The sequence below is a fragment of the Balaenoptera acutorostrata genome, chromosome 1 (assembly GCF_949987535.1).
Source record: "Balaenoptera acutorostrata chromosome 1, mBalAcu1.1, whole genome shotgun sequence".
Taxonomy (NCBI): Eukaryota; Metazoa; Chordata; class Mammalia; order Artiodactyla; family Balaenopteridae; genus Balaenoptera; species Balaenoptera acutorostrata.
The window spans coordinates 24,775,325-24,796,767 of record NC_080064.1 but is presented as its reverse complement, the minus strand read 5'-3'; the positions used below and the strand labels follow the sequence as shown (position 1 = coordinate 24,796,767).

Below are 21,443 nucleotides of genomic sequence, written 5' to 3'. Positions count from 1 at the left end.
TTTACATGCTTTGTAAACGTTAACTCTGGCCTGAAGGTTCAAAATGATTTTATCTGATGTTTGTAGAATTTAGCTAAGATGCTGTCCTCATCTCCCCTCCCCTCCTTATTTTTTAGCACCTGTAGTTTAGGAGCTTATTCAGTGTGCTTACTGAAATAATGTAAACGCCTTGTACTGTGAGCCTAGCTTCTGTTTCAAGGCCCTTTGAAACTGTTTTACCACAATAACAAGCCTTATCTCTATGTCTCTTTGTTCTCATATGGCTTAAATTTAGTGTCATTTTGAATTTTATAAATTTACATTTTTGTCAAGCATCCCCAAACTGTTACATCTTAGTGACACAGTGTATCATTTGTAGCATAGTGTCAGCTCTGGGTTTTGAAAATGTGTAATTTAAAACAATGCGACCGGGTCTTCCCTGGTGGTGCAGTGATTATGAATCCGCACAGATTCGAACCCTGGTCCAGGAAGATCCCACATGCCGCGGAGCAACTAAGCCTGAGCACCACAGCTACTGAGCCTGTGCTCTAGAGCCTGCGCGCCACAACTACTGAGCCTGTGCGCCTAGAGCCCGTGGTCTGCAAAAAGAGAAGCCACTGCAATGAGAAGCCCGCGCTGCAACGAAGAGTAGCCTCCACTCGCCATAACTAGGGAAAGCCCATGCACAGCAAAGAAGACCCAACACAGCCAAAAAAATAAAATAAATAAATTAAAAAAAAATAAAACAATGTGACTGTTTTTATGTGGTGACAGTTCAGTCAAATTAAGATTATTGGGGTGGTATTCAGCATGTTAATAAAATCCTTAAATCGGTTCCCCCAACTGTATTCAGGTTTGTGCTCCATGCTCTACCCTCTCCCTGCCTGTCTGTTGTTTGACTCTCTTTGCATTTACCCACTACTAGAAATTGTTCACATACATTTGGAGGTAGTGATGATTGGATGAGGGGGTTTGAGAAAGTCCTGCTTCAGGCAATCAGCAGTGTTCCTCAGGTAGGCAGAATAGCTTTCCTCTTTATATTACTCGGCCATAAAAAGAAACGAAATTGAGTTATTTGTAGTGAGGTGGATGGACCTAGAGTCTGTCATACAGAGTGAAGTAAGTCAGAAAGAGAAAAACAAATACCGTATGCTAACACATATATATGGAATCTAAAGGAAAAAAAATGGTTCTGAAGAAGCTAGGGGCAGGACAGGAATAAAGACGCAGGTGTAGAGAATGGACTTGAGGACACGGGGAGGGGGAAGGGTAAGCTGGGACGAAGTGAGAGAGTAGCATGGACATATATACACTACCAAATGTAAAATAGATAGCTAGTGGGAAGCAGCCGCATAGCACAGGGAGATCAGCTCTGTGCTTTGTGACCACCTAGAGGGGTGGGATAGGGAGTGTGGGAGGGAGATGCAAGAGGGAGGAGATATGGGGATATATATGTATATGTATAACTGATTCACTTTGTTATAAAGCAGAAACTAACACACCATTGTAAGGCCATTATACTCTAATAAAGGTGTTAAAAAAAAAAAAAAGAATAGCCTTCCTCTTTAATAAACAAGGGACGTTACTCTAGCCTCAGGCAGCAAAGGTGGCTTGTTGCTCATAACTGAGAGGACCAGTAGACTGTTGGACAGTAAAGGGTTTTTGAATTATGACTGTTTTGCATAATTATTCCACACTTCATTCTTGCTCTTAAATATTACCTTGTAGTAATGATCTTGGAGATGAGTTAATTGAAGTCTAGAAAGATTGTTATGATGTGGGTAGTACATTTAATGATAAGTAAAGTTTGAAGCGATCCTTGTGATATGTGCTATTTTTTATTTCTCCTGGTTTTCAGATTCTAGGAGCCCCCAGAGATATTCCAATATGGAGAAATGTTGAGGGCACTCCGTTATATAGTTTGTAGCGCCTTTCCCTGAGGTTTATCAAAGAAATACTGGCTTGGATCAAATGAGTCCCCTAATTTGTACTTAACTGTTTTCACAAGGACTGTGGTCTTTGAGTCAGTTTTCATAAGGACTGTGGTCTTTTGAGTCAGTAGCAAGGTTTAGGTCACGTAGTCATCTACATACATCATTGCTCTTCACCATGTTGATCTTTACTTATTAAGTCAAAATGTATGAAATACAGCTACCGTAATTCTCTCTCTCTCTTTTTTAAAGACTCTGCTTCCTTATTTATTTATTTATCTATCTATTTATTTATTTATTTGGCTGCGTTGTGTCTTAGTTGCGGCATGCAGGCTCAGTAGTGGCAGCACGTGGGCTCTCTAGTTGTGGCACACGGGCTCTAGAGCGCGCAGGCTTAGTTGCCCCATGGCATGTGGGATCTTAGTTCCCCAACCAGAGATCGAACCCGCATCCCCTGTATTGGAGGGTGGATTCTTAACCTGTGGATCACCAGGGAAGTCCCTACCGTAATTCTTGTGTGATGGAATTTGCTTTTTCTTTTTCTGCATTATGTGTTTTTCATGTTTGAAAACAAAAGGGAATGGGAGGGGAGAAAGCAGGGGTCATTGCTGAACGCTGATGGTTAAAGGTAAGTGAATGTTTAATCTCAGTCACTTGATTATTGTTATTGTCTTGTCAATATCTGAAAGTAAACATAGAAAAGCTTTTCAGTTGTGTTTAATGTGTATGTAAAATTCAAGATGCTAACTTGGAACTTTTCCCTCCTCTATTCTAAACAATAGGTACGTTCTATGGATGAACTGAATCACGATTTTCAAGCACTTGCTCTGGAGGGAAGAGCGATGGGAGAGGTAAGTGAATTGGTGTGTCAGAAAAGTGGGCCTGTTTTTAAGGGAAGGTTGGAGCTGTCTTTCATCAAATGTGTCCGAATCTAGTCTCCAGAAGTATGTGCTTGCTTTTCCTTGTTGCCATCCTCATGATAGGAGTGGGATATTGCAGAATTTTGCCAAAACAATCTCATTATAAGAAGAATGTTAACTTTAGCCTAATGTCTTAAAAATAAAACAAAATCAAAATGTGAGCACAAATTAATATTATCTTAACCAGTCAGTTGTAAATTGAGGTGTTAAAATTTTACAAAATAGTTTTATATGCATAAAATGTCCTTACCTTTGGCTCATTTTTCAGTTGTTAGGTTCTTTTGCAGTGGAAGGAAGTTTTAGATTGGCTGCTAGTCAGAATATGTTGATAACCTATTTTTAGAGCAGTGTTATTTTTGAGGAAGTTGTTTAGAGCTCCATTGTGAAGAGGGAATTGTTAGATTTCTGGTGAAATAATTCCAGAAGGTTGAGGCCTGAGCCAGTCATCCCTTACATAGATAGAATTTAGAAACAAGCATTTTGGTTTGTTTGTAATGTTTAAAATATGCAAAAACAAAATTTACCATCCATTATATTGATAGTGAAGATTGCCATAATTCTAAAAGAAAGAGGAATATAAATCAAGTATAGCAGATTTCTGGTGCTTCTAGATGTTGACAGTAAGAGTGTATTGGTGATAGGTAGAACATACAGGTTGAATTGATTGCTAAAGATGTCACAGGTTCACAAACTGGGGGCATTTGCTTGTGATTTTTTTTGTTCTGGAGAGTAGCCTTAGGTTTTTTTTCTGTTTTATATTTTGTATATCTAATATTTAAAAGCCCCCATATCTATTTTAATGTTTTAAAGCAGGGAGAATAGCTATATTCTGGATTCTCTTTTATACTATTCATTAAATACATTTGTTCTTTGATTTAGCCAATATTGTTTGATCCAGGCACTGTGCTAGGTTCCGAGGACTCAAAATTAAGATAATTTCCTGATTTATAACAAATATTCATTGACTACCATTGTGGCTGGGCATTAGTTAAAGTCTTTGTGTTTTGATCCTAAGATTCTTGCTTCCTTGGTTATAAGATTTTGTTTCCAACTTTTCTGAATCATCTTGTGGTCAGAGTTGAGTGTCCTATCATCTTGGGTTCATGGGGTTTTGGCCTGTTTTTGTGTTTCCTCTAGAGCTTGAAGAGCAGATTGGTAGGTGTTCTTATGTTTCCTGTACCTGCCTAATATTAATGAAACAGTGCACATCAATAAACCCTATCTGGTTATTGAGTAAACGATTTTCTTACTAAATTTCTGGAGCACAGTTTGAACAGAAAGTTAACAGATGTGTCGTATTAATTATAGATGGGGAAACCACATTTATCTGCTTCCGCACTCCTGTGTTCTAACCTGGTGTACTCTACCAAAAATCTAAGCCCAGTCTTTTAAAATTAGTTACACAGAATAAAAATAATGCCCTGTTACTGTTTTATAAGCAACACTTCATAATCTTTAAAGACTTAACTCTAATTGAAGAAAAGTGAACAGAAAGTGAATTTTATTTAAATTAACAACAAAAATATTTAAAAAATCATTTTCTTCTTCCAAAAATATCCCCTCCCCACAAGGTCTCCAGACCGCACCTCCTTATTTTTTGTTAGAGATGTCGTTTTTTGATGTTTGTATGTAATTCGTCAGACCTAGGTGTTGGCATATGTAAATAACTAAACAAAGTACATTCCAACAGTAATGCAGTGTCACTCTTCTTTCCTTATTATTCACAAAGTAATAATAATAGCTACCATTTGTTGACCATCTATTAGGCAGATGCTAAGAGGTTTGCATGCATTATCTCATCAATAACTCTCTCAGGATGGTTCTGTTATCCAGATAAAGAAAAATTTTGCTCAGGGTCACACATCTAGAAAGTGATGGAGCTGGGACTCTGACCTGGCTACCTCTCCAAAGCACGTGCCCTTAGAGTAAATGAAACCAATACTTACAAAATAATTGATGGTAAAAATCTCATTTTAGTAAGCTTTATAACAGTTGATATTTGGCGAAGGATTTTAAAAAATGCTTAATATACTTCCCTTCCAAAATACAGACACTTAACTGAGGTTATTTTTGGAAAGCATAACCCAGTGTCCAGGCACAAAGGGGACAACTAAGTTAAGTATGGAGTGAGGTTTTTATACTCAAGGAACTCTTTCTTTAGCTAGTTGAGGAAGGAGTGAATACACATGACAACAGAATGAGTTCACTGTGTTTCCTTGTATGGTTCCTGTTTTGAGAAGGGAGTGATCAGTATTGGCAGGAATAGTTTGTGATTACTTGGATGGAGGCATAGGACTTGGGAAACGTCCTCTAGTTTAGTTAGGATTCACATAGGTATAGGTTGGGAGAATGTTTTTTGCAGAGATACAAGGGAGACGGGCACAAAAGAGATGAAGAAAGCAAGCTTTTATAATAAAATAAAAAAGCATAGTTTCTAATTTGTTTAACGTCATTAAATTTCCTTCCCTTTAAACAATAAAGCATCTCTGGGAGGGGATGTGTGTAAATGTAGTGTTTACCCATATAAACACTAAAATTTCAAGTAAATTGCATGGATTTATAAAGCCGGGCACAGTATTTTTTTGCTGCATTTATCTTGTTTGTATTTGTGTGTCTGTGTGCTTGTGTGAGAGTCCTCATTAGGGCAGATGATACCTATGTTCAAGAATGTGTGAATCTTTAGAATTCAAAGAGAATTGCCTCGATTCAAAGTAATTGATTTCTAGTAAAGTTAGTGTAGCCTGGCTCTTGCAACTTTTTTTTTTCTCATCAAAGCCAGTGCTAGACTCCTGGAGTCACTTTGCTAGATAGTGTTTCTTAGAAATCTTGCTCAGAGGTGACTACTTAATAAAACTTTGCCTTCAAACCTTGCTGGTTGTCTGAAGTACAGCTAGCTGTTCTTAGCTGAAGGACACACTACAAGTGCTTTACTTACCTCCTATTCTAAAAAGTCAACATAAGAAGGAAGATAGGAAAATGTCTTAGGCTTAGGGCTACAAATTATTTTCAAATATTTCATCCACTCTCCTTGCTAGCAGCCCCTTTCATTCAACTTTAAGTCCAGTCCTGAAAAGTTTAAAGGCACAGATTATTTCTGTTGAGTATTCAAGAGTGTATCTTTGTAGTACTGAGGAAGGCTCATTGACCTGATGTTTCTGGGTTCTGTTTCTGCCTTGGTTGGCTTATGGTCTTGCATGACTTATTTATTTTACGTCCTGAAAAGGATGCATTTGCAAAGAGGATAGTGGTTCTCGTTTGAAAGTACTTTGAGAGTCTTTGACAGAAAAGCCACCTTATTCTGAATAATTGGTTTTCTCACTTTTAAAAACCAAGGAACTTTTTTTAAGAGTCCTTTATGTTTTACATGTAGTAAACCTGACAGCGTTCAGGGACATTAAAATAATAGTGATTATTTCTGGAATAAATGGAATGTATTTAGGTATGTGGCCCTTCATCTTTGTTTTAGAAAACTGAAGCATAGAAAAGCTTACCCTTGGTAATAAACACGTTTGTAAACCTGAGGAATGAAATCTGGAAAGTGCATCTGTATGTGGAGTGATAATGAATCCTACCACGTTCCTGGAAGTAGAGTAAGGTGAGATGTATTTAAAACATAGCTGCAGGTTCTCATTAGACATTACATAGGAATTCTGCCTGTAAGTGTGAGAGCAGAATGGCTTGTAGAGGAAGGAATTTGACAATGATTTGGAGAGCTCTTAACCCAAAGAAAGGTATAACTTGGTGGGATGAAGAGCTCACTGGATGAGAACCCTAATGCCAACGCTTTTGGCCTTGCCTCAGGCATTCATCTTCTTTGGACTTTGCTTTTTTTCATCCATAAGACACACATGTTGGACTAGATAGTTTTCCAGGACCCTTTTAAGTCTAAGATTCTTGGAGTTTGCCCTTATTTCTAGCTTTAAAAAGATAGAAAATAGGACTAGTTCTCCTTTTTCTAGGATATGCCAGAGGGTATCTAAAAGATGGGTTTTTTTAGAGTGTGATGTAGAGGTTCTGTAAGTTTTCATTGGGTTCTCTAAGTGACTCATTCACTGTGCAGCCACATAAGACATTGAAGTGTCTGTCCATCAGGGCTCATAGGGTGGTAATTGTGAAATCGGGACAAGTAGGAGCCTAATGTGGATACCAAGTCCACATCTTTCCACCATGGCATGATGGCTCACAGAATTGGAGGCTTTTGGGTAGCTAAAAGTACTTTTATGATCCACAGCCCTAGAGGGGCTAACCTCACACTGTAAATTCCTTGCAGTTACGGTCCCATAAGAGTAACTCAGTTGACTCTAAACTGGGTTGAATTTTGGAAAGGAGATGTGTTGTCTGCTAGCAAGATCATGCAGCCTTTCTTGCAGAAAGGATGAAAAATAAATAGAGCCTGTGGTGCATTATAAAAATATCTGACCAAGCAGTGTAACACATCCTTTTCCCCCCAGAATGCAGCTTTTGAGTATGCATAGGAATGTTAAAAGCTGCCTAGTTCCATTAACTTTGTATTAATACCATTTGGTTGTTGGGCATTTTTGACGTTTTGTTATTAAAATGAAATGGTTCCTTTAGAGAAGACATAGCTAGCCAGGCCAAGTGATCTGGAGGAAGTTAATAACTTTCCTTTATTAGGTTAATGACCATGTTAGAGGTGAACTGACCTTTTTATGAGTCTTGTTTTGGAAGTTCCTGGGATCAAAACTATTATGTTTTGGGATTAGGATTGGGCATTTTGAAGAAGATGATAAGAAGGTATCTTCTAACCCTGTGAACATGGGTGCATCTGACATTTAGAACCTGGTGCCCAGTTCTGTCCTGTCACTTTGAGACCTGTGTGGAACCCCACACATTCCAATATCTGCCTTCTGTCCTGCACTGGGAAGAATGGGTGGACTTAACGACTGTATATGTTAAGCCATCTTGGAATGTTTGAATGCAGTAAAACATGCTTGAATGTTTGAATGCAGTAAAACATGCTTCTGTGCATCAGGAAATAGCTGATCCACATGCTGCTTTATCTGTCTTCATTAAATTTCTTCCCTTTTATCCTCCTTTGTCTAAAATGTTTTTATTCTTTTTATCCACATCAGTATGCTTTATTTGAAAGTAAGCTAATTAACTACAGTAATACATTAACACTTTTCAAAACACTTTGGCATTGATTTCATTACCTATGTGAATCTCCCAACAGATTTTTGAGAGACACGACTATTTTTACATGAGGGAAGTGAGTTCTAAGGTCAAGTGACTCCAGCTAAGATCATAACTGTCAAGATGTGGATTGACATCAAGTTCTATTTCATTAGGCTCAGAAATAATAATAGCTGCAGTCTATTGAACATACATGGTTTTCCAGGTACTGTACTAATCACATATACATTATTGTCTTCACAGTGGTCCTACAGTATTAGGATGTCCTTTATATACTGGGCAAACAGGGATTATAGAGGTTAACATGATCATGAGCCAGCTGTTTAAACCCAACTCTCTATCACTCCAGATCCTGAGCTTTTCTACTGTTCGTTTCTGCATGTCCAGAGCCTACCCAGTATGCAGTCCAGCTTCAGTTATCAGCTCTTCTATGAAAGCTTTCTTGCTCTCACCAACCAGAAGCTACAGAGGGGAATTCAGTAGCACATTATTTATTTATATCATTCTTATGGCCCTAATTTATTTTATATATAGTGATTTGTGTAAATGATTTCTATTTCCTTGCACATAAGTTTGCTGAGGGCAGGGGCTTCAGCTAATATGTACTTTGTAAACAGTGGCTGCCTAATAAATTGTGTTGGATAAATTGTGTACCAGTAAATATTTTTTTCTAAGTATGGATTCCTCTTTATTTTCTCTTTTACATCAGAAGTTCCCCCCAAGGGACCTCAGTTCAATTCAATAAATATTGCCTGTATTCTCTATTCATATTACTTTTCCACCCTCAGGGATGTGGGAGTGTGAAGGGGACGATGGGGAGCGGACAAAACTGAAAAGCATTTATTCAGTCCTCTCTGCAAATCTTTACATTTTTGAACTATTCAATAATTATTTTACGAAGAGTACATAGGATGAATAGCATGTCAGCAATGCTGTTATCCAAATAGAATCTTATATAAGGGCATTTATTATAAAGGATCTTTTATTTAATGTAGTTGTAATCATAGGACACTTTCTCTGGGCCATCTGCTAGGGCATGGAAATATCCTCATATATATACAACCAGCCATAATGGTGTTTAGAAAATTGGAATTGCTGTTGTTATATTTCTTGTTCAAGCTTGTATTAAACTATGTTGTGTGTAATTCTTTCTTGTTTACTTTTGTTTTGCTGATGAGGAACCAGAACACCAAAATTGATTCATTGTCTCTTAATTAATTAATGAATTCTGTGGTCCTCATTATAGCAAAATGTGTAGAAGAAATAGTTTATTTTCTGTGTTGGTCTTCCCTGTATACATGCACATCTGTGATATACATGCACATCTGTGAAATTTTCCACTCCTGGAACACACGAAAGAGGGAACCTGTCCATATCTGGCGTACTAAGACACTTCTCTTGTCAATTTAATAATTAAAAATACCCTGAGGCTGACTGGATGTGTGGGTGGGTTTGAGTGTTTGGTCCCATCTTGAGGCAAAGGACTCTTTATCCTCTCTTTTTTTTTTAATAAATTTATTTATTTATTTTTGGCTGTGTTGGGTCTTCGTTTCTGTGCGAGGGCTTTCTCCAGCTGTGGCAAGCGGGGGCCACTCTTCATCGCAGTGCGCGGGCCTCTCACTGTCGCGGCCTCTCCCGCTGCGGAGCACAGGCTCCAGACGCGCAGGCTCAGCAGTTGTGGCTCACGGGCCCAGCCGCTGCACGGAATGTGGGATCTTCCCGGACCGGGGCACGAACCCGTGTCCCCTGCATTGGCAGGCGGACTCCTAACCACTGCGCCACCAGGGAAGCCCTATCCTCTCTTAATTGAGCTGTTTGCTTCCTGCTTTGGGAATATGAGGGGGGTAGGTCATGAAGCAATCTAGATGTTTTCATGGTTTTATTCATGAACTTTACAGATTTCCTAAGTGATCTGGAGGCTTATCTTTTACACACTGGGCTCTCAGGTACTATTGCAAGGAATCATTTATATAATTATTTAAAGTCTAGACCTAGTATAACTTTAATATGGTTATGTTATAGATCAAACCATGTAATTTATACTTAGATAAAAACAAATGACATTATTTATAGGGAACTTAAAGGTGGCCGGGATAACATTGTCTTCTGTTTCCTTACGTGCCTTTTCTATATCGTGCAGAAAAGCCTGGTTCACCTGGGGAATATCTTCATTTTCTGAACATAGTTTACTGTTCGTGAAGTTTTATGAAGCTATCAGAGAAAAGAAACTTCTTTTGGCTCTGTTCCAATAACTTGAAGCGGGAAGGTATAAGGAAAACTACCTTCAGTGGCTTCAGGAAGGGATGTGCAGTGGAGAAGGGATTAGTGTGGAGCTTGCCCCAGGTTAATTTACCACAAAATATTCATGGAGCTTGAGGTGCTAACAGTATCTCTGAATTTTTTATTTTTGAAGGGCATGCTTTCTGAAAGAACAACCAATGTCTTCTGTGTGTTTAGTTTCAAGGATGAAGTTGTTAACAGTGATTGTGTTTTTTGTGTGGTAAAGAACACTGGGAAACCCCTGTGCTCCTTTGAAGACAGTGCGTTTTTGTTTTGTTTTGTTTTGTTTTGTTTTCTTTGGCCGCACCTCGCAGCATTCGGGATCTTAGTTCCCCAACCAGGGATCGAACCCCTGCCCCCCTGCAGTGGAAGCATGGAGTCTTAACTACTGGACCGCCAGGGAATTCCCCAGAGTGCATTTTTAAGTTTAACAGTAGTCATCAATTAAAGAACTGCTTGCAATTCAGTCTAATTTGTGGTGGTCCTAAAATTTAAGAGCTACCAAATTCTTCTTATCTCTACTTGATTGCTCTTTTTGCTCTTACTGTTCCCCAGCAACTCGCAGTGGTTCCTCAGGACAACCTTAAAACTTTACCCATTGGAGTTGTAGACTTAAACTTGCAGCACCATATTCTTACATACTTGGATCCTGTTTTCAGCTACGCCTTTGGACTCAGCTGACTCTGTGGAATAGATTCCTGATTAAAATAACTTCAGTGGTAGACTGGCTTATGTATACTTAGTGAGTTCATTCTTGATCATCATAATGGGCTATGAATCTTTCCTTTTGAAATTAAATAACTTAAAAAAAAATGCCTTGAAAGTTGAGAGAGGCATCTAAGCAGCAGTTTGTACCTTTCCAGCTCCCATTTCCACAGGTCCCTTCTTTTACCATTTTATGCCTAGGTTACTGCAGTGACCTCTTTGCTTAGCCTCCCAGCATCCATTTGCTTTCCCTCACTCTTTTTTGTAAAGGAATGTGAAATTAATCTTTTTTTTTTGGCCGCGTCTCGCGGCAGGCGGGATCTTAGTTCCCCAACCAGGGATTGAATCCGTGCCCCCTGCATTGGAAGTGCGGAGTCTTAACCACTGGATTGCCAGGGAAGTCCCTCAAATTAATCTTTTAAAATGAAATTTTATGATTTTATGATTTTGTTGCTGCCTGTTGGATTAGAGCCCAGCTCCTTGGTGCTCCATGAAGCCTCACTGGCAGCTGGACTAGTTGTGCTTTTTCACCCTCTCCTTACTGTGCCTCTAGTTGGTGGAGGGATTCCTTTTTTATTGGTCCACTTGCTTTCATTTCTACCTTTGCTCTTTGTGGAAAGTCCTTTCCGCTGTCTTCTCGCTCTGAAGTCCCCCATCCTTTAAGGTGTCCCTTGACTGTCCTGTGCCCGGTACTGTTCCAGTTTGATTCCTGGTAGGTTTTTCTTTTCTTTTTTTAAAAAAAATTTTAATTCTTGGCCTGTTTGTTTGTTTGTTTGTTTATTTATTTTTGGCTGTGTTGGGTCTTCGTTGCTACGCACGGGCTTTCTCTAGCTGCGGTGAGCAGGGGTTACTCTCCGTTGCGGTGCACGGGCTTCTCATTGCATTGGCTTCTCTTGTTGTGGAGCACAGGCCCTAGGCTCGCCGGCTTCAGTAGTTGTGGCTCGTGAGCTCTAGAGCGCAGGCTCAGTAGTTGTGGAGCATGGGCTTAGTTGCTCCGCAGCATGTGGCATCTTCCCGGACCAGCGCTCGAACCTGTGTCCTCTGCATTGGCAGGTGGATTCTTAACCACTGCGCCACCAGGGAAGTCCCGGTTTTTCTTTTTAATCTTTTCTTTCAGGGCAGAGAACTTTGTTTGTTTGTTTGTTTTTTACTGCTTTCGTTACTTCCAGTAGTGGCTCATGCAGGTTGTGCATTTCAGGGTAAGTTCAAGTACTTCAGATGCTAAAATTTTATTTTTTCAATGGTCAGAAAAACAATATTGGTTTTTCAGATATGAGAGAGAAGGTCAAATTACCTCATATTGGCCAGGCCTGAGTGATTTGTATAACTTCATCCTTAGTGGTGGAAATGTTATTAAAGGACATTAGATACAACTATTAACAGTGTTTATTATGAAAAGTGCTTAATAACCCTGGAAAATATTTTTAAAAAATCTCTTAATTTTATATACTGCAATTATAATTATGCAAAAAATTAAACTTTTCTTTCTTAAAAGGAGTATATTAGATTTCAACAAAAAGAGATTTAGTTGAGAGACAGTTAATATGGAAATTTGTTTTCACTAGTAATCATCTTGCCACATAGACTGAAAATTTTAAGCAGTAATTACTAGATGCCAGATTGTGATGCTGCCTAGTAAGTGAAATGTGAAAAAAATTATAGCAAAGTTTGATTCTTAGACAGTTTTTTGACGATTTGAATAAAATGAAACAGAACAAAAATGTTTAAACATTTAAAAATAATCTTTACATGTAAGTATTAACTGATTTAAAAAATGCAGGATACTTAATTAGTAGATATATAAATGGGAAGTGAGAATTTAGAGGGTCATGTTCCTTAAACTTTCTGGAAGAGAAGGGAAAAATGAAAACACCATCTTCTTTATTTATTTATTTTTTAATATACTTAGGTATTTTTAATTAAAAAATGATTGGCTTGTGATTAAGCCATTGAAGATTTTCACCATCCCTTATTTAAGCTACAGTTTTCAAAGTGGATTGGAAATTATTATCTGCTTGCTTAAAAAATACTGGTTTGGGCTTCCCTGGTGGCGCAGTGGTTGAGAGTCTGCCTGCCAATGCAGGGGACACGGGTTCGAGCCCTGGTCTGGGAAGATCCCACATGCCGCGGAGCAACTGGGCCCGTGAGCCACAACTACTGAGCCTGCGCGTCTGGAGCCTGTGCTCCGCAACAAGAGAGGCCGCGACGGTGAGAGGCCCGCGCACCGCAATGAAGAGTGGCCCCCACTTGCCGCAAGTGGAGAAAGCCCTCGCACAGAAACGAAGACCCAACACAGCCAAAAATAAATAAATAAATTAATTAATTAAAAAAAAAAAATACTGGTTTGGCCAAAAAGTTCGCTCGGGTTTTTCTGTAACATCTTATGGAAAAACCTGAACAAATTTTTTTGGCCAACTCATATCTGAAACATGCGGTGTGAGCTCTCTCAAAATTCCCACTAACTTTTGTCACTTTGAAATTATGTTGAAGTGAAATGTATCTGCTTAAGAGAAAATGCTTATTTGTAGTGAATTCTGTACCACCATAATCTCAATTTTTATTTATTAAACAGTTCTAAATCATAATAAAAGTGTATTTTGTAACAAGTCATCCATAATCCCACATCAACGAGCACCTATTTCAGTTTTTATTTTTCTTTCCAATCTTGATCCAAAAGGGAAGGGTGCATGAGGAGAAGCAGTCTTTTCGTGTACAATTTTGTATTTTGCTTTTAAAATTTAATGTTATTTTATAAATATTACATATAGTCCTGATAGCTGTTTTGGGTGAGCTTGTATTGTTGCATATAGTTGTACCTTATTGAACATTTAGTTTGCTCCCAACTTTTTTGCTCTTACATTTTGAATGTGAAGCTTTTTTTTCCTTTTGAATTCTTTAATGTTGAGATAAATTCTCAGGAATGAACATGGCTTTTTCCAGCTTTTTAATTTATTATTATTATTTTTAAAATTTTTATTGAAGTGTAGTTGATTTACAATGTTGTGTTAATTTCTGCTGTACCGCAAAGTGATTCAGTTGTACATGTATGTATTCTTCTTCATATTCTTTTCCATTATGATTTATCATAGGATATTGAATATAGTTCCCTGTGCTATACAGTAGGACCTTGTTGTTTATGCATCCTATATATAATAGTTTGCATCTGCTAACCCCAAACTCCCAACCCTTCACTCCCCCACACTCGCCTCCCCCTTGGCAGCCACAAGTCCATTCTCTATATCTGTGAGTCTGTTTCTGTTTCATAGATATGTTTATTTGTATTGTATTTTAATTGTAGTTTTGTTTGGATATATGCCCAGGAGTGGGATTGCTGGGTCATACAGCAACTCTGTTTTTAGTTTTTAACTTCCATACTGTTTTCCATAGTGGCTGCACCAATTTACATTCCCACCAACAGTGTAGGAGTTGAACATGACTCTTACTGTATATTTTTTCAGAACTCTTTCCAAAAGAATTGTCGTAACAGTGAATGGATATTTGTACCTTTTTTTTTAAAGCCTTGTAAAGGATATCGATTTATTCTTTTATATTTAAACCGTTTCTTGTTAAAGCTTTAGTAGTAACTTCTGTGTGTAGTTTATAGTATTTACTATGAACTGTCTCACTAGATTTCACAACAACCCTCTATGGTATGGAGGGCCAGGTAAATTCCCTAGGGCATTAAGATTTTGAGAAGGGATTTCTGAAAATTACACAGTTTTCACAGTCAGAGCTTTGACTAGAACATGTGACAGTGTTTACCAATAATACTTCTTTATTTCTATCAGTACTGAGCGGTCCTTTCTCTGAGTTAATATCAAGTTCTTTTAATGTAATGAGAATATTTATCAAGAGATTAAAAAATTGGGGGGGGGCTGTATCTTACCAGCTAGTTAAAATATCAGGTATTTGACTCCTGCATTGGCTACATTCCAATGAAACTAAGCTTGTGTTGGAAGTTTGCATTGCCACATGAGATGATTAAATCTGTTCATGCGTTCGGGGCTGTAGCATCCCTGTGAACAGTACTCCTTAAGAAGCCAAATTTCTGCTCTGAGAGATAGCTCTGTGCAGCCTGTGTTGTGTGTAAGCAGTCCTCTTGAGCACAGAGTGCTTATTGGAGTTTCCATCTATGCAAATATTAATGGTGGTATGGTCAAACACATCCAGTCTTTAATAATCAGCTTGCCTCTTAGTTTTTGCAAAGCTCTAATCATAGTTCTTCCTGCAGTGTTTTGTTAGGGCTCCTAATTTTATAGATTTACACTGAAGTGGGCTGGGTGATGTTGTGCTCACATCTGCTAGCTGAGTACACAGGAGCATTTCATTGGCTATGCCAATAGTAGTGTGAAGTCTATTGGTTACTACTTTGTTATTAAATAATATTAGCAGCTAATTCTTTGATTGATTACTCTGAGTCCAGCATTGTACTACTCCTTTACACACTATATTATTTAATGTTCATAACAGTTCATTTTATAGGTGAGAAAACAGGCCTAGATGAGTTAAATTCACACAGTTGGGATTTGAGACCAGTTTTTTGTTGTTTGTTTTTTAAAATGATTTCAGAGTAGTTGTGTGTGTTTACCACTATATTACTTCTTAAAATAAGCCTAGAGGTTTTTGATGTTCTCAAGCCTTTTAGTTTATTGTCTCCACCTCTGTTTAAAGGACTCTTAGTAGAGGTTAATGTTGGGGCCGATTGTGCAAGTGTGGCTTTATGTATTGTCTTTTCTGTTAGATGATTAGAAAAAAAAGGTGTTTCCAAACACAATTTAGAGGTTTCCCAAGTGGCTAACATTGCTTATAAACCAGTGCTTGATTTCCACTTTGTTCTCCAGAAGCCTCATGAATAAGCTTACTGATTTCTTTACTCTCCTTAAGTCTTTTCTTTTGCAAACCTGTGGTTCAAGCTGGGATAAATAGTGTATGTGTTTTTCTCCTAAAGACTGGAGAACAGATACTATTGGAGAGGCACTTAGGAATCCCATTTAATGGGACAGTACATGGAAGCGTACAAGGTCTGTTGTATTGCTGTGTCGGATGGTAGGACCTCCCAAGCCCTGGTTCTCAGTTTGTAGGTCTTGAAAGGGATTTACTAATTTAGAGATGATTGGATTATAGAACTGACCTATACTGACTAGAACCACAAGAGATTAATGTATGAAAACTAAAATGCAGTTTACTGATTTATAAGGAGAAATAACGACTCTCAAGTGGACAGGATAATTGTGTTCAGTGATCAGCATGTTTGGCTATAGGAGGAAGCAAAGTTCTCTTAAGTTTGCTTGGTAAGCAGTCTGAGCCAGGGAAGTTACTTGGATGTTTTTAGTGGCTGCTGTACCCAAGCTACTATCTAGGCTGATGCATTAATTGCTTTTATAAGGACAGACTTGTTTGTGCATCATATGTCCTCTCCCTAAACATGCATATTGGTTGATACTGCCTACGTCTGACTCCCTGGGTCTCCTTTGCTTTGGTTGGACCAATTTCTAATTCCCTTATCTTCCTTTAGAATTGTGAAATCTTTTAATCCTCTAATTGCCTAATCTTTCTTTAAATTGAATTTTGTAAACCTCTTCTGTGATCTGTTCTTTGTTGTCCTGTCGAACAGTATTTCCAAGTTCTTGATGGGTTAAGCAATAACTGTGTCTTTTCATACGGTAGTTGCATTTGAATGTTTGATGATTGAATTTAGGTGTGGTGTAAGTGAAGATTTGGCAACTCCTGATGTGGGTTGGTGAACCAGGATGTTTTAGCCAGTGCTGTGGATGATATAACCTTTAGAGGGGTTGAATCTGAATTTGAAATAACAATTGGATACTCATCATCACTTTGTTTTATATTCAATAGATTATAGCTCCTTTTAATACGATCAGATTTGAACAATGTCTTTATTTTAGATGACTCTTGACTGTGTGATTGCTACTAATTCTCAGTAAGCTTAACAAGTCTAAGTCCATTTTTTGCCGAATTTAAAAAGCCAGTCTTTTTTTTTTTTTTTAATACAGAAGGGCTATAAGACAAAATAGGGGAAAACATGAAATGGAACAGATGTAATTTTTTCCAAATTCAAAAAAAACACTTTGATTTTAGATATTAGAAATGGAACAAGAAGTGCTTCTTGAAAACAGACTCTTAAAGATGTTTTAAATAAAAGAAAACTCTTCCGTATATTCACAGCTGTATTAGTTATCTATTGCTGTGTTCCAAATTACCCTAAAATTTAGTGGCTTAAGACAACACGTTGTTTAAGCCTCACAGTTTCTGTAGGTCAGGAGCCCAGTCATGACTTTGCAAGATTCTTTATTTCAGGGTCCCTCACAAGCTGCAGTCAGGATTTCATCTGGGTTTGCAGTCATCTCATCTCAAAGTCCAGCTGGGGAAGGGGCTGCTTCCAAGCTTACTCACGTGGTTGATATCAGGATTAAGTTTCTCGCGGGTTGCTAGACTGAGGGCCTCAGTTCCTAAGGAATTGATGTCCAGTGACCTCTCTTGGTTCCTTGCCATATGGACCTCTCTATTGGGCAGCTCACAGTATAGTAGCTAGCTTCGTTAAAGTGAGAAGGCGAGAGGGCGAGAGAGGAGTAGAAGCAAGATGGAAGTCAGTATTTTAAAGACAATCTTGAAAGCGGCACCCCCTCACTTTTGCCCTCTCTTACTCCTTAGGAGCAAGTCAGTAGGTTCAGCCCACAGACAGGATAAGAGGGGGAATTACACAAGGGACTGAGTACCAAGAGGTACAGATATTAGGAGCTGTTTCAGGTGCTGCTTGCCACACAGCTGAAGAGTGGAGAAGGGTATGTTTTGGAGGAAAGAGAAATGCTGTGGAAGGTCCAGAGACTCTGAGGCACTTTGCTAAGTTTAAGAGGATAAGATAAGAGGGGGATAAGAGGGGGAATTACACAAGGGACTGTGTACCAAGAGGTACAGACATTAGGAGTTGTTTCAGATGCCGCTTGCCACACAGCTGAAGAGTGGAGAAGGGTATGTTTTGGAGGAAAGAGAAATGCTGTGGAAGGTCCAGAGACTCTGAGGAGCTTTGCTAAGTTTACTTCTGTCCTTGCCCAGGTACCTTGATACAGTAGTTTACTTTTCTTCATTTGCAGAGCACTCTTGCAAACCATAGGTTCTGCCTTTTTTCCTCTCAGAATTGGCTTGCTACCACCTTCTTCTACCACTTCCTTTTTCTTTATCTCTTACAGACTTGCCTTTTCAGTCCCTGCTGTTTTCATTAATAATAGTTAATTGATCTTCTTGGTTACTTTGCCAAAGCATGTGGGGTTTTAGTACTTTGGGGGCTGCTCCTAGCATCTATTTAGGATTTATATTTATACATACTGTTAATAGTGGAAGACACCATTTCCTCTTGGTATCTGACTAGGGTCTTGAATTTTTCAATGTGTACTGTATGCATTGTACTGTGTCATTTTATATAAGGGACTTGAGCGTCTGAGGATTTTGGTATCCAAGGAGGCTCCTGGAACCAACCCCCCATGGATACCGAGGGATGACTATTCCTTTGAGATTTGTTGCATCTATTACTACTTTGAAGTACAGTCTCCACTTTTTAGTACCTTTCTACATGTTTGTTGCATTATTGTTTCCTTTTGAGAGAATTTGGCCTGGAAACAGCCTTGCTTATATATGGACCTGCTTTTTCTGGCTTTGCAAGTTGTGACAACCTGGCAAGCTACGAGGAAAGATGACAAGATCTTAGAAGTCATTTTTGAAGCCTTGAGTTCAAGGGCTGCTGCTTTCACTAAGCAATTTGACAAATTATGGACAGACTATATTTGCACATGGAGGCTGGTGGCTTAGAGAAGCTTGAGTTTTGAATAAAGATTTCCAGATTTGTGTCGAGAGGGATGAGCACCATAATGAATATATTTGATCATCTTTGCTCTCTTTCCAGTATATGGAGACTAAAGTTAACCAACAAGTGAGGTGTCCCTTGTGCTGACATTCTTTCTTCTGGTACACAGAGGAGAAGTTGATGCAGACTCCTGTTTGCTTACACTCCCTACAAAATACAGGAGAAAAATCAGAATGTTAGTTGGAAAGGGTACAACCAATAGGGAAAGAAATTCTATTTGTAATCTTATAGGAGGGCATTTTTGAGATTAAGAGGAGAAAAATAAGTTCAAAGGCAAGAATTCTAAAGTTGTGCGTTAGTACACATTAATTTTCAGGGTCCCATCTGTGGTTTACAGCTGTTTTGCCTTGGTGTAATGCCACTGAATACATTTATTGAGAACCTCCTGCGTGGTGGGCATTGTGTTAGGCCCACATCAGCAACATCTCTAATCATCACAGCAACCTGAAAAATATTTCCTTCATCAGTGCAAAGAGAACGAGGCCCAGGGCAGTCCTGCAGTTTGTCCTATGACACATCAAAGTTGTCTAGTCCAGGGCTTCCTGACTCCACTGCCTAGCTATGGTCTGGGCTCTTCCTCCCACCCCTTCTCCCTCCTCCTCAAGTTAACAGACCAGCTGTGTCCTTGCTTCTCTCAGAGAATGAACCCTAGAGGCATATTAGGAATTGACGGCTTGTAACTGCTCATCTTCAAGTAAACCAATGCGTCTGTGCAATTAAGTGTCAGACTGAAATGTGTCTTTTGTCATGACCTTGTTGGACTAGAAAATAACAAGTTAGGGGAAAAAAGTACAAGGGAAACTGCTTTGCTCCAGGTAGTAACCCATGTCTACCAGATAGTTTTATAGAGCTAGAATAAATTGATGTCGAGAAACCCAGAATTTAGGTTGGAAAGCTGAGATTCATTTTAGTGAGGGCTAAGTTGATATATTTCTTCATTATCATTGAGTTATGGGTTGTAAATAGAAAAGGTAAACCTTTATTGTCAAGGAGGAGAGCAAATGTTTTGTACTTTCTGGTTTTTTATTCTGTTCCTCTGAGAAACTCAACTCTTCAGGTGCGTTCTTTTATGCTCAAAAGCAGTGTACTATCTCAAACTTCTGAGTTTCTTGTCTGACTAGTAGCAGCTGAAGTGAAAACATAATTAGAAGAAATAAGAGGGACATTTTAGTGAGTAAAGCTGATAACCAGAACCAAGAATGATGGGATTCTAGTGGAAATTTACTTTGTAACAGGTCACTAATGCTTTGATCTTGTGCAAAACTGTACTGTGTTTTGCTTGAAAGGGTAGTTTGCATTTCTTTGGTTGAAGCTAATTTAAAGCTAGTGATGCCTGCATTTTTATGAGGTGTGGAATGTTTTGTGAAGTCTCTATAATGGCATTACTAAGTATTCTTAAGATTAACTGAGGTGAGGAGATTTTTATTTCCCTTCCAGTAATGGGGGAATAGCTGTTCTGTCTTTCCAAAATCTTGGAACAGGTTAATGTTGTGGTTGGGAAGTTTTTTTTGTTTTTGGTTTTGGTTTGTTTTAGTGTTTTCTTTGTGGTGTTGAAAGTGTTTTAGTTAAACAGAATCTCTGTGTATGAAGGAGGTGAGTTTTGCCTCTGGTGTCCCATAGCTGGGGTCTGAGTTCATGCCACAGCTTGAGTAACTTTGTAGGGCCCCTTAGTATACATGTAGGCAGAAGTAACTTTTTAATAGTTGTAGGTACTTTCTTTTTCAGTAAGAATCTTCTTAGCAGTTAGCTGATAGGTCTAGTATGAATCCCCGCCTCCCCCCCCCCCCCCCCGCCTTTAAAAAATCTTGGCATAGGTTAAGTGAATAATTCTAGATATTTAAGCTGAGCCTCTATTGTGATGGGTTGATCTGTAGCCCCCCTTGCATTAGGCCTCTTTGTGACTTTTACCAAACATATAGTAGTGCTCTGACCACAATCTGCGGAGTCAGAACACTGCGATTAAAGACCTTCAGGGCACGTGAGCATCTTCAGTACCCTTGTCTAAAAGAAAGTGTTGACTGCTGTACTTTCATCCTTTATGAATTCTTTAAAAGCATCTATTATTTTTAATTTGCAGCAGCTCTTGCCAGGTAAAAAGTTTTGGGAAACAGATGAATCCAGCAAAGATGGACCAAAAGGAATATTCCTGGGTGATCAATGGCGAGACAGTGCCTGGGGAACATCAGGTAATCTAGATCTAGCATCTGTACTGTGATTTATGCCTGTCTTAGAGCTCCTTTCCTCAGCAATTGGCAAGTTGTGAATTTTACATCAGTGACAAGCATGTCAAGCAATGTCCTGTCCTGTGGTATAATTGCCATGAAGGAGCTTATATGATGTAATTTATTAAAACATAATTAACACAAAATCAGGTCTTCAATATTTTACTGAAGTGCTAGCCACAGGGGGAATGGTCTTATTTGAAATGACCATAATTTCAGCTACAACTTCTTGTTCTGTACTGCTGTCAGCATACTTGGAATTAGAAAATCCATGCCTGCCATTTGAAGTTCATGTTTCTTTCTCCTCCCGTTGCCCCTGTGTACTGTGTATGGGGTGATCTATCTATAAATGTGGTTTGGGCCAAATAAGTCACTG

At 38.7% G+C, this 21,443-nt stretch overlaps 1 protein-coding gene across 16 annotated transcripts in view; it reads left to right on the top strand.

Moving 5' to 3' along the window:
- PUM1 (pumilio RNA binding family member 1) overlaps positions 1-21,443 on the top strand; it is a 130,048-nt gene that overhangs the window by 33,647 nt on the left and 74,958 nt on the right. For 11 of the 16 annotated variants that reach the window (XM_007170568.2, XM_007170566.2, XM_007170563.2 and 8 more), the window contains 2 exons: positions 2,693-2,761; positions 20,923-21,031. In XM_007170568.2, the coding sequence (XP_007170630.1) occupies positions 2,693-2,761; positions 20,923-21,031 (178 nt within the window). The remainder of the gene's footprint in view (positions 1-2,692; positions 2,762-20,922; positions 21,032-21,443) is intronic. The other 5 variants (XM_007170571.2, XM_028163568.2, XM_057543152.1 and 2 more) reach the window with 2 other exon arrangements.